Source organism: Micropterus salmoides, unplaced genomic scaffold (assembly GCF_014851395.1).
Source record: "Micropterus salmoides isolate LMB-PRFRI ecotype aquatic unplaced genomic scaffold, ASM1485139v1 Ms_hic_scaffold_2, whole genome shotgun sequence".
NCBI classification, from domain to species: Eukaryota; Metazoa; Chordata; class Actinopteri; order Centrarchiformes; family Centrarchidae; genus Micropterus; species Micropterus salmoides.
Window position 1 is genome coordinate 55,573,594 of NW_024041150.1, and position 13,694 is coordinate 55,587,287.

At 39.6% G+C, this 13,694-nt stretch overlaps 1 protein-coding gene across 1 annotated transcript; it reads right to left on the reverse strand.

The window, feature by feature from the left end:
* Positions 1-10,693: 10,693 nt before the first annotated feature.
* Positions 10,694-11,647, reverse strand: LOC119912055 (histone-lysine N-methyltransferase KMT5C-like). The gene has a single exon (XM_038731028.1). It carries the CDS (start codon positions 11,645-11,647, stop codon positions 10,694-10,696), a length of 954 nt encoding a protein of 317 aa, XP_038586956.1.
* Between the last annotated feature and the right edge of the window lie 2,047 nt (positions 11,648-13,694).

Genomic DNA, 13,694 nt, shown 5'->3' on the forward strand with positions numbered 1-13,694 from the left:
GAATTTGATCCAGCAGGCTTCAAGCTTTTATTGGCAATTGAAATGAACTCCTTCCTTCAATCAGTTATTGACATATCAGCTTTTGAAGTGCACCCAAAGTGTAGTCGATCCTTTGGACTTGAGAATATAGAATGTTTCGGTTTCTTTATTAGCTCATCATCACTTGTGCTACTTGAAACACAGGCAAAGGTCAAAAATCCCATTTTCACATCCTGTTCATGAATACATGGAACGGAAGAAATTAACCCACAGTACTGGTTCAAGGCAACTCCAAATGGGCAGAGACGTGACCATACCTTTTGGTTGTGACCATGCATACATCCCACATAGGTAAATACGGTGCCACAATAAATTTTCTCAGTATGAAAGTTTGTAATGACTGACAGTTAGCCACACAGACCCAGGTAAGAACAAATGGCATTAATCGTTGCCCTGATTTCTGCAGACACCATATGGGCATCGCCATTTAGGTACTTGGACCCAGACCACTCTCTCCCTCTTTCTTTAAAGTGCTAGCCTTTCATGTAACTCCAGATCTGCATATTTAGCCCACTAAATGGATGAGAATCTGGAATCATTTGGTGCCTTACTAACTCATCATTACATGTACCTACAGTCATGCAGACACCTGTCCTTTATACAGGAGTCTTCCAACTTTTATAACTACTTGAAATAAAACCGTTCCTTCAATAACTTTTTTGAAATATCAGCCTTTGAAGTGGACCCAAAATTCCATCCACATAATGCAATAGATAGGAATCTGGAATCATTTAGTCCCTCAATAACTCACGGATACTTGCGTCTAGAATTATGGATACACTTGTATGTGATACAGCAGTTGTCAAGCTTCTACTGGTACTTTAAATCAACCCGTTCTGTCAATCAGTTTTAGAAATAATAGCCTTTGAAGAGCACCGAAAATTTCATCCATATAATGCAATACATTCAAATCTGGAATCACTTTGCCCCTAAAAAACTCATCATTAATTGTGCCTGGAGTGATGTAGCCACCTGTATGTGATAAGGCACTCTAATAGCTCCCACTGGTACTTAGAATCATTTTTCTATCTCCATCTGTCCTTAAAATATAGCCCTTCAAACTGATTCCAGATTTGAATCTATGGCCCACTAAATAGATGAGAATCTGGAATCATTTGGCCCCTTAATAACTCATCATTAATTGTGACTAGAGCGATGCAGCCAACTGTATGTGATAAGGCAATCCTAAACCTCCCACTGGTACATGGAATGAGGTTTCTCTCTCTTTCTGTCTTTGCAGAATTGGCCTTCAAAGTCATTCCAGATTTGCATCTATGGTGCACTCAATAGATGAGAATCTGGAATGATTTCTTCCCTTAATAACTCATCATTAATTGTGACTAGAGCGATGAAGCCACCTGTGTGTGGTAAGGCACTCTTAAACCTCCCACTGGTACATGGAATGAGGTTTCTCTCTCTTTCTGTCTTTGCAGAATTGGCCTTTAAAGTCATTCCAGATTTGCATCTATGGTGCACTCAATAGATGAGAATCTGGAATGATTTGGTCCCTTAATAACTCCTTGATGCTTGTACCTACAGTGATGCAAACACCTGTCCTTGATACCGGAGTCTTCCATCTTTTATTGACACTTGAAATCAACCCGTTCAACCAGTTTTTGAAATATCAGCCTCTGAAGTGAACCCAAAATGGCATCCATATAATGCAAAAGATGAGAATCTGGAATCATTTTGTGCCTCAATAACTCATTGACACTTTTACCTAGAATGATGCAGACACTTTTAAGTGTTACTTGAAATCAACCCGTTCTTTCAATTAGTTCTTGATATATCAGCTTTTGAATTGCATCCAAAATGTCATCCATCATTTGGTCCCTCAATTACTCATCAATACTTTCCCGTGGAGTGATGTAGCCACCTGTTGAAACAACAATCTACTGACAACTTATCATTACATTTACTTATAATGAGCAGAACAACTTTATAAAGAAATGGCCCAAATATGAGGCAGACACAAGCATGTTGACTGGTCTGTAAAATTTATTAAATTAAATTCTGCTGAGAAATTTACATTATTGCATTATAAAAAAAATGTCTTTGCATGTGCACCTGTGTGCTTGTGTGTGTATGTATCAGCATGACTATGTAACAAAAAGACTAAAATTACAAACATAAAAATCAAATCAAACAAATCAAAGCGTCAGCATTCTTTCTCCTTTTAAAGATAAAAGAACTTATTACTCAAAACTCTTAAACATGATTATTCCCAGCCAGAGCTAATCACATCCTTCGGGCACTGTTTTTTACTGTCCTGTAACAAGGGACATGAACAAACCCTGAACACCTCTTCTGATGGGGTTCGTGGCATAAACTCCTGGGTCCACCTGCAAATTAAATTCTGCTGAGATATGTTTTTAGGTTAATTTTACATTATTATTGCATTATAAAAAGAAAGTCAAAACTTATGTGTGCATGTCTGTTCATGTGCACCTGTGTGCTTGTGTGTGTATGTATGAGCATGTGTGTGTGAACGACTATGTAACGAAAAGACTAAAATTACAAACATAAAAATCAAATCAAACAAATCAAAGCGTCAGCGTTCATTCTCCTTTTAAAAATAAAAGAACATATTACTCAAAACTCTTAAACATGATTATTCCCACCCAGAGCTAATCACATCCTTCGGGCAATGTTTTTTACTGTCCTGTAACAAGGGACATGAACAAACCCTAAACACCTCTTCTGATGCGATTTGTGGCACAAACTCCCTGGTGGGTTGATGGGTTTTTGAGCACATGCCAGGTCCGGCCTGCTAGGGCTTCTTCACCTCCTCTGCTTGGGTTTTTGGCATCTGGTCTTTTGGTGTTTCTGGTACCAACTCTGGTGTCTCCTGGATCGTAGGATTTGAAAAATATCCTGGCTCCAGTCCCGGTGGGTTTTTTTCAGCCTTATCTTGCATTTGTGGCATCCGGTTGGGAGTCTGCTGCAGGAGGTTCACGGGTTCCGACTCTTTCCCTGGGACCTGCTCAGTTGGGGGCGCTGACACACTATCTTTGGTCTTGGCAGTGAGGGGCTCCATTTCTATTCAGTAATTGCTGAATCTGGTTGAACTAGGAATTAGAACACAATCATAAGAATACAAAATAAAGTTTTTTTCATTTCATTTAATGAATCAAGTGGAAGGTAGATTGACATTTGGAAATAAAATTTACATTCCAAATTTTCATCTATGTCATTGAAGTGATCGTTTTCAACAGAAAAAGCAACAAAATTACTTTAAAAAAGTGAGGGGCTCCATTACTTTTCAGTAATTACTGAATCTGGATGAACTAGGAAGTTGAACACAAATATAAGAATACAAAATAAAGCTGCAAGCTTTTTTTAAATTTCATTTCATGAATTAAGTGGAAGGTAGGCTGAAATTTGGAAATAAAATTTACATTCCACATTTTATCAGAAAAAGCAATGAAATTTCCTTTTAAATGTTAAAAAAATGCATAAAAACATGATACTGGCATTTTTCTCACTGAAATACAACAAAATAGACCAAGTATCAACGCTTTTAGCATGAGAAACTTGATAAATTACAGAGCTGACACTTACTCACCATGCGGTCCGTGCTCCTGCTGCAGCTTCTACTTCCTGTTGACAGAGGAAGTCCATGTTTTCATCTACATGCATTCATTATACTATAGATTGAATCACGGAAGGTAAGAACATTGTTGATTAAATTTAAACATGGAAACTAGTTTCATTTTTTATTTTTTCTACTTCCTGTGACAAAGGAAGCATCTACAAGTGTCTGTTGGTACTTGGAATCAGCCTGTTCTCTCCCTTAATCCTTTACATATTAGACTTTGAAGTACTTTCAGTTGTTCATCTACGGCTAATATATAACAATTTAAAGAGCAGAGGGTCTTGACAACTCATCATTACATTTGCTTGAGAGTGAGAATGAGCAGAACAACTATAAAGAAAAGGCTCAAATAAGAGGCAAACACAAGCATGTAGACTGGTCTTGGAAAAATTTACTTGAATAATTCTGCTGAGATATATTTTTTAAGTAAAATTTACATTATAATTAAAAGTAAAAATGTGTGTGTGCATGTCTGTGCATGTGCACCTGTGTGCTTGTGCGTGTGCAAGTGTGTGTGTAACAGACTACCTAGACCAACTTGCAATTTAACAAAAAGAGAAACTGTAAATTATAAACAAAAAAATTAAATAAATCAAAGCGTCAGCATTCTTTCTCCTTTTAAAGATAAATGAACATATTACTCTAAAACTCTTAAACATGATTATTCCCAACCAGAGCTAATCACATCTTTGGGGCACTGTGTTTTACTTTCTTGTAACAAGGAACATGCCCTAAACACCTCCTCTGATGGCGTTCTTGGTATCAACTCCTGTGTCACCTGCATGATGGGTTTTTGAGCACATGCCAGGGTCCTGCCTGGCTAGGGCTTCTGAACCTCCTCTGCTTGGGTTTGTGGCATCTGGTCTTCTGGTGTTTCTGACACCAACTCTGGTGTCTCCTGGAACATAAGATTCAGAACACATTCTGGGTCCAGTCCCACTGGGGTTTGTGCATCCTTCTCCTCTTGTATTTTTAGCAGCCAGTCGGGAGTCTGCTCTACGGGGCTCAGGGGTGCTGGCACATTCCATGGGACCTGCTCAATTTGGGACACTGACACACAATTTGTGGTCTTGGTAGTGAGGGGCTCGGGCTCGCTACTTGGTTCCTCCAGAGCCGTCTGTGCTGCAAGGAACAGTGTGCTCTGCTCAGTCAGGTGTGCAGGTAGGTTCTGTGGGCTAGCAAGGGGTGCTTGCCCAGGCAGGGCATTGGAAAGATTTGCTGGTAAGAGACAATCATCAGCAATTGTTCGGCGCAACTTCTCATCACCACAAGAAAACTTTGAAGGTGTGCAGACAAGTATTTTTGAGACTTCTTCCATTGAGAAATCCAATTGCCTCTTGGACTTGAGAAGTTGAGCTGGTGGAAGGCTGTCCTGTGATGGTGCGGGAACCTCACAACTGGAAGAGATTCTAATCCCGCTACTTGACTGGAAAGGCCTTCCACGTCTTTTACGCATGATCCTTAACTCTTCAGATGATAGTGAAGAGACGGACTCGTGGTCATCAAAGATTGGCTCCTCATCCTCTGTGCTCGCCTTTGGTGTGTCTTCTAATGACTTATCAGTGTTGTTTTCATCCTCCTCAGAGGTGTTCACAATGGCCATCTTTAACGCCTTTGGTCTCGGCCACCTTGTCTCATATCCCGTGACTTTTTCTGGTAGAGCCACATATAATCTCTCTGCCGTGCTGGGTCTGTGGCACGTCACTTTTGCCAACTGTTTTCTCTCCTTCTCAGAGAGGTATTGGTTGGCCTGGAAAGCCCAAGAAATAAAAAGTTACCAATTACAACTTTAAAAACCATCCTATAGCCAGATCCTATCTTGCATTAAGTACTTACTTGAGTAGAGACACTGCTCCGGATCTTGTTAAAACTGATTGTTCCCTTCATTCCACAGTCCACCCAAGCGAGACGAAGGAAGTGCCTTGCCTTACCAATCTGTTTTCCAAGTGTATTGTGGAAAACATAATCACTGGCCTGACCTTGAGGACAGCACTTGCAGTTGACGAGGTTTTCCAGCCACCTAAATTCCTCCTCATTTAGGTTGAATGCAGCCTGACCAAATGACTGCATGGTTTTGTGGTCATCAACCTTGGGAAATCATGATTTGTCTGAGTGGATGCACTTAAATTATACAAAACAAATCACCAATGACTGTTGACTTGTAGCTGGGATATGAGGCCACACATCACATCTAAAACCTTCCATTGGTACTTGGACTCAACATGCACTCTCCTTCTGTCTTAAATATATCAGCCTTCAAAGTGATTCCAGAATTGCATCTATGGCCCACTCAGTAGGTGAGAATTTGGAATCATCTGGTCCTTTAGTACTCAACACTGCATTAAAGTACAGTGATGAAGCCACCTGTCTTTTATATAGCAAACTACAAGCTTCCATTGGTACCTAGAATCAAACCATTCTCTCAGTTGTTCAAATACCAGACTTTGAAGTACAACCAAAATGTCATTCATTTAATGCAATAGATGACAAATTGGTCCCATAAAAAATATTACTTGTACTTAAAGTGATAAAGCTACTTGTGTGTCATACAGCAATCTTCCAGCTTTTGTTCCTGCTTGGAATCGGCCTAGTTCCTCAATCAGTTTTTGAAATATCAGCTGTTGAACACTCAAAATGTCATCCATATGATGCAATAGATGCAGAGCTTGTAGCCCATATGAATATGGGAAACTTGCTTTAAAAAAAATTACTTTGTTATATTAAATAATGCACTCTTAATTACAAGGATACAATGATATTTTCTTTGAATTTCAAAATACATTCTCACCTACTATGCCCTCAATAAACAAGGAATTCTGGTGTGTCTAGGTCAAGTGTGTAATTTTTAGTTAACAAGTTTACATGCTGAAATCGCAAGCCCACAAAAAAAATTATTTGTGCTTTTGAGTGACATGTTTACAACCCAAATTCCACCCCCCAGACAGAAGTGTTTCAGCATTATTTTACCATCAGAATTTATCTGTAGTTTTATTTAATATATTTACAGCCATTTTTTATTTTTGGAATTTGAAAACTTTCTCTTGGAAGAGAAACTGCTCATTTAACCCCTCAGCTTTCACTTGATATGTGCATTAACGGATTGGTTTCACTCCAAGAAGAAACTAATCCGGAAGGGAATAAATAAACTCCAAAAACAACAGAGGTACTAACCAGGACTTGGAATATCTCGCCATGATTCCAACAGTCAAAGTTGACCACATTTTCCTTTGTCATGTTGGTGAGGACAACCGATCTGTGTCCAGTGAGGATGCGCAGGTAGCCCATGATGTAGCCCATTAGCTTAGAATGCTCATTCTCCTGATTTCCACTGCTCCCCAATCGTTCTACAAAACATCATTAAAAAAAATGTTGGTTGTGAATGTAAGCAACCGAAAAACGAGCATTACAGCATAAATAATTAAGTCTACTAACCAAACAGTTTAGGAATTTTTTCCCTCGCAGCTGTCATGAAAGTGCTTTCCTGAGCTGCATGAAGCTGATCATCTGTGAAAATAGTGAAAAATGCACCACAGTCGATGAGAATCCAATTTGTAATTTTTTGTGAGAACAAGATCAAGAAGACCTTGATAAAAAGTACCTGTTTTAGGACACAACACTTTTAGCGGGTGGACAACCAGCGTTCTTTGAATCTCGGCCTGGATCCTCTTCAGCTCGTACAGGATTTTATTTATTTCATTCTGTTTGAGCTTGCTTTGAGTCAGGAAGGAGTTTTCAACGTGCTTGAAAAACAAAGTCACGTTGGTCAACATGTTTTTCATTGATGAGGGTGCGTAGCCCTTCTGGACCAGGTATGTTGGCCAACTATGGAAAAAGGTAAGCCATTACAAGCCACTCTTACTTCCAATTCCACCACCACATTTGACATTCCATATTTACATCTATTTCACAACATCAGAGATCATAATTTTAAATCCATATATAAGATTTGGGGAATAATTTGTGCCTGCATAAAAAATATGTAATAATTCTTGGCCTAGAAAAATATGAAAGAAAAATACTTCCTTATGTTTTATTTTGTTCCATTTTTTTTTACTGTTAAGCACTTTTTGACAACTGTTGTCTGTGAAAGGTGCTATATAAAAAAGTTTCCTTATTTTCTTTTTACTTACCCACGCAACTTGTCCATTTGGTTCAGGAATCTTAGGTCACTGGAGACGATCTTGGAGGGTAGACCAGCAGCCATATAGAGGCAAAAGCAAAGAGCATGGCTTGAAGACTTCCTTGCATTTTCTCTATCTTTCCTTCCAGGCCCCAGGCGAAACTTGAAGAAGTCGTCAACAGTATTTTCTGCAAAACAAACATGAAAAGGAAAACCATCTATCTATAACCGTCATTCTCCTCTCCCAAATTGTAACAGAAAGGAATGAATAACTTACCATAGAAAAAAGTGCCCTTCTGTCCCTTGTTGACATGCTCACTTTTTTTAACAGATTGAGGTGCTTTACGCGGAGTGGGTGTCTGTCGCTGCATTGCCATCAAACAGTCCATCTTTTTTTCCAGCTTCTGCAATCTGGAATCCAACTTCTCCAGGATGCACATGCAGTCCCTTGACATTGAACCAGTCAAGAGCTGACTATGGCCACTCAAGTGCCCCGATAATTTAAAAGAAGACACAGTCTCACATGAAGGCGGAGGCATAGACCCACACAGGGCGGTGGAAGGGATTTGGTGACTGGCAGAGGAATTTTGGGCCCCGGAAACAGGGGTGGAAAACAGCAGCTGATCAGTATTTTGAGGAAGGTCTCTGGAGGAGGACATGCTGTAATCATGATCCTGTCTTTGAGGTGTGGGGGTGGAACATGATGGCAGAATGGCAGAATGCTTTCCAGTCAGAGGATGATTGTTGCAGGATGAATTGATACTCAAGGCCTCCTCCTCTTCCCTGTACTCCGATCCCTCTGGCTCCTCCCTCAGTTCCTTGGAAGCAGCCTCCTCAGTGATTTCTCCAGTAGGCAGAACATATTCCTCTAAAATAGTTTAAAGTTTAAAGGTTAAACCCTTGGGTTCCAAATGTCAGTCTATATGTGAAATATTTGGTTGTTACACAGAAGTCATTGAAGTTTGAACACGATATGATGATTTAAGCCTCCTTTTCAGTGCCCCTATCACATCGATATATATCATAACATTAACAGAACTTAAAATTACCATGTTCCGTGGTAACACCCAAGTCCAAGCTGGATACCATGGGCACATCAGGGTTGGACTCACGCAGTTCTGCCAGCATTTTAACTATGACTGCTCTCTTGGCCTGCCTCATGATCGGTTCTCGCTCCTTTCAACAAATTTTTCATGACATCAAAAGTGGCATTAAATGGAAAAACACATGATTTACAACAGATTTTGCAGACTTTATTGTCACAAATTGAATCTCCTACCTCTGCTGAACCAATGTTGTGTGCTGTTTGTAAGTGTTTATCAAGGCGGATGAGATTCCCCTTCCCACATATTGGGCATTCCAAGGATTTGCTAGTTCTATGGTGGGAAATTAAAAATAAATGTTCAAGAAATTAGTGCAAATAACAAAAATAAATACAACATGTAAAACTGTATTTATCTTGATCCAACCGTGAATTCCCATATTTCATCAGAAGCTGGAACTCTTCTTTGTTCTGAATGGTGTGGGACACTTTCAGGTGTTGCTTTAAGTTGCTGAAGTTGTGGAAACACAGCCCGCACAGTCGCTCACTCTGTGGATGATTAAAAATAGCACAAATGAAGCTCTGTATTGTCAACAAACCATCATAAAGGGCACTCCCTACTGATATACACTTACCATCCTGCCAACCAGGTAAGGAAGATCTTCTGTTAGGCCTGTGCATTTAGAGTGGGAGAAAGAAGAAAGGCAAATGTTAAAAAATCTTAACACTGTCATAGCACGTGATGCATGGAGGAGGTTTTAGGATCCAATAGCTTGACATGAAGGCTGAGCAGACACAGTTCGATGATTTAATAAAGCAAAACAAAAGTGAGGACAGTTACTGAGAGTGGTTGAGTCCAAAGCAATCCAAAAAAGTAACAAACAATCCAAAGGAAAAAGGTGATCCAAACAGAAATCCAAATGGGCACAAAATATCCTCAGAACAGTCTGAGAACCACCTGCTACAATGACATGGACTGTGGGAAACACAGGCAATATTCTCACACACACAGGGCTAACAAGCAGGGAGAGAGTCAACAGGTGAAAGACATGAGGGGCTAGTCAGAAAGAGGAACAAGCTAGACATAAACTAATACACAATAAACCAGGAAGTAAAGCATGTAACAACATACCAGGACAAAACCTAAAATGCACAAAACGAATTGTAATGGTAATCGTTATACCAAAGAATTTGAATACAGAGGCAGGGAGTGAAACACAACACAACGAACAAAGGCAAAACTGAAAAGAAGATAAAAGACAGAACTGAAACCCAAAACACAAACTAAATAATAGATACAGAACTGACTAAATAACAGAACTGGTGGAGAACTAAATTGAACAGCTCAGACAAACAGGGTAAAACGGAGCACACATAAACCATAAAAACTTTTTCATGTGCACTGCCAAAATAACTTTAGAGGTGTGAAGGGATAACAATACCTTCTTGATGCTTACTTATCAATTGTTTATTGACATGATTTGCCATCTATTTTTTTATTTGAACAGCTTTCCTTTCCTGACATGATTCTTGAACCTTATTTATAACAAATGTAAATGTTCGGTACTTGTATAGCACCTTTCTAGTCTTTTCGACCACTCAAAGCGCTTTTACACTACATCTGCATTCACCAGTCATACACATTCATACACTGAGCCTAAGTGCTCAAACGGAAACTAGCATTCACACTCACTCATACACGCCAGGGGGTTCAGTATCTTGCCCAAGGACACTTCGACACGCAACCTGGGGGGAGCCAGGGATTGAACCGCCGACCTTCCGATAAATGGCCAACCCGCTCTACCTCCTGAGCCGTAGCCACCCAACAACACAGCACATACCCAACCTGTTCATCATTGTTTACACTCCCTTACCATCATCATTTTATCAATAGCTTTCAAAAATATTTGCCCCTTCTGTTACCTTCAGCTGTGGAGATCTCCGTTCTTCTTCCCTGCCTTTTCTGGGCCCTGGACATTTTTCTTTCTGGCTGACCTTTCAGAGCTGGTCCAGAAATCTGCTTGTTCCTTCTTTTTCTTTTTAGATGAAGATATCTCTCCCTCAGTTGGTACTTTTTGCTCACAGGGTCCTTTGTTTCCTCAAAATGGAGCTGCTTCCCTCTGTGTTTGAAATGACCCTCTCCATTCCCTTCACAAGTGCAGCATTCACACTTTTCATTTTGATCCCCAAAAAAGCTGGAACCATAGTAACACGTAATCTCCTCCCCAGGTGAGATTGGTCGAATCACTTCAACATAAGCGATATTCTTCTCACTAGCAAGAAACTTGCAGTTTGGTTTACAGTCATGGTTTATGAAAGCTGCAGGCCCAAGCCACAGCTGAGCAGAATGTTTGCGCATTGAATACATCACGCTGAAGTCATTGATTCCTGCCTTCAGAACATTGCTGTCAGCAGGGCTAAACTCTGCTATGCAGCCCAGCAAGACCTCAATACGTTGTCCTGCAAACCAGTGCCTTGTAGAGGTTACCTTTGCTCCATTTGTCTCTGAAGAGTATCTCGCACAGGACTCTATCTTGACACCACTGTCCAACAGGAAGGCACTGAAGTAGCGATAAACATGTTCCCTCAGTAGGTCTTGATGATGGCTTCCCAGAGAATTAAAACAGTCACCAGCCAGTTTTGTCAGCGCCTCAAAAGTCTTGTTGAAGTCATGTGTATTCTCAAATTGCACCAAAGTTTCTTTGAGATTACCCCAATGTTGTATCTCTGGTAGAGGACTGATATTCATTTTATGGGTTCTGAAGCCAAGCAGAGGGTCCAACACCAAAGCAGTTGCCAGGTCATTGGTCTCACACAGTTCCTTCACACTCATTCTGGTACATCTGTCCATTTTTCCCCACAGTCAGCATGCTGGGAATCAACATAAATCTGTTAGATAGATAGAACATCACAGTTTTTTGCTGTGTCTTTTCGATTTCAATCTATAAACTAAGTCAATGGTAAATTGAAATTTGGAAAATAAATTGACATTCCACATTTACATCTATGTGATAATATTTAAATTTTTAACAGAAAATGCAATAAAAACTACTTTTTACAAGTTCAAAAATGCATAAAACATAACATTGGGATGTAACTCACTGAAATAAGACAACACAAACCAATTATCAACACTTTTGTATGAGAAAAATATATAAATTAGCTGAGCTGAGATTTGCTCACCATGTGCCCAATGCTCCTGCTGAATTCTACTTCCTGTTGACAAAGGAAGTCCATTTTTTCATCTACAGACATTATACAATAGATTGAAACATGGAAGGAAATAACATTGATTAAATTTAAACATTTAAAGTGGACGTTTTTCTTATGTGTCTTACTCCGCAGCTTACCCCCAACTCCTCCTTTAAAATACTACGTACCAACATGCCAGGGAACACTGTGCCTTGGCATGTCAGCCGTAGTTGATTTAAAAATGATGATGATTGCTATATAACTTGCTTGAATGAATAGGCTATCTACGTTATGGTTTAAAGATTGTTTAATAATTTAATATTGTGAACATTATCAACATGGTGTGCCTATCGTGCTGAAACTGTCGAGATACTATGCAAAAGCTCATTTCATCTCATTAGAGCAGGCTTAAACCTAAATACCTAACATTTAAAAGCTCTCAGAGGCCAGCCTGCGGTTAAAAGTGAAAAGTTATCAAAAAATATAATTCAGTTATGATTTTGACACATATTGTACAGATTCCTAGGAGCTGCCCCCCACTGGATGACTCCAAAATAATCCCATTGGCCAAAGAGGTGACCAAAAACGACTGCTGGAACAATATCTGCATACCCACCTTGGCAAATATCATGATTCCACTATTCAAACACAGTGTATCAAAATATGGAATCACAAATTTACTCACAGAAATGGTGACAGGCAATGCCATATGGCCTCAAATGTGCCCATTCTTTCTGTAAAGACCATGTGGGCATCCAAATTAAGGTACATGCAATTAGACCACTCTCTCCATCTGCCTTTGAAGTGTTAACCTTTAATGTATTTCCCTTTCCCTTTCAGTAGATGAGAATCTGGAAAAATTTGGTCCCTTCATAACTCATTGATACCACTTCTTCAAGCTTCTATTGACACTTGAAATCAACCCGTTCCTTCAGCCAGTTGTTGAAATATCAGCCTTGAAGTGAACCCAAAATGGCATCCATATAATGCAAAAGATGAGAATCTGGAATCATTTTGTGCCTCAATAACTCATTGACACTTTTACCTAGAGTAATGCAGACACCTGTATGTGAAACAGCAGTCTTCAAGCTTTAAGCGGTACTTGAAATCAACCCCTTCTTTCAATTAGTTCTTGATATATCAGCTTCTGAATTGCACCCAAAATGTCATCCATGTAATGCAAAACAGGAGAATCTGAAATCATTTGGTCCCTCAATAACTCATTGATTCTTGTAGCTGGAATGATGCAGCAACCTGAATGTGATCCAGCAGGCTTCAATCTTTTATTGGCATTTGAAATGAACTCCTTCCTTCAACCAGTTATTGACATATCAGCTTTTGAAGTGCACCCAAAGTGTAGTCGATCCTTTGGACTTGAGAATATAGAATGTTTTGGTTTCTTTATTAGCTCATCATCACTTGTGCTACTTGAAACACAGGCAATGGTCACAAATCCCATTTTCACATCCTGTTCATGAATACATGGAACGGAAGAAATTAACCCACAGTACTGGTTCAAGGCAACTCCAAATGGGCAGAGACGTGACCATACCTTTTGGTTGTGACCATGCATACATCCTGCATAGGTAAATACGGTGCCACAATAAATTTTCTTAGTATGAAAGTTTGTAATGAGTGACAGTTAGCCACACAGACCCAGGTAAGAACAAATGGCATTAATCGTTGCCCTGATTTCTGCAGACACC

Coding starts and splice junctions, on each gene's coding strand:
- LOC119912055 (XM_038731028.1), bottom strand. CDS start 11,647: ATGGACAGATGTACCAGAATGAGTGTGAAGGAACTGTGTGAGACCAAT.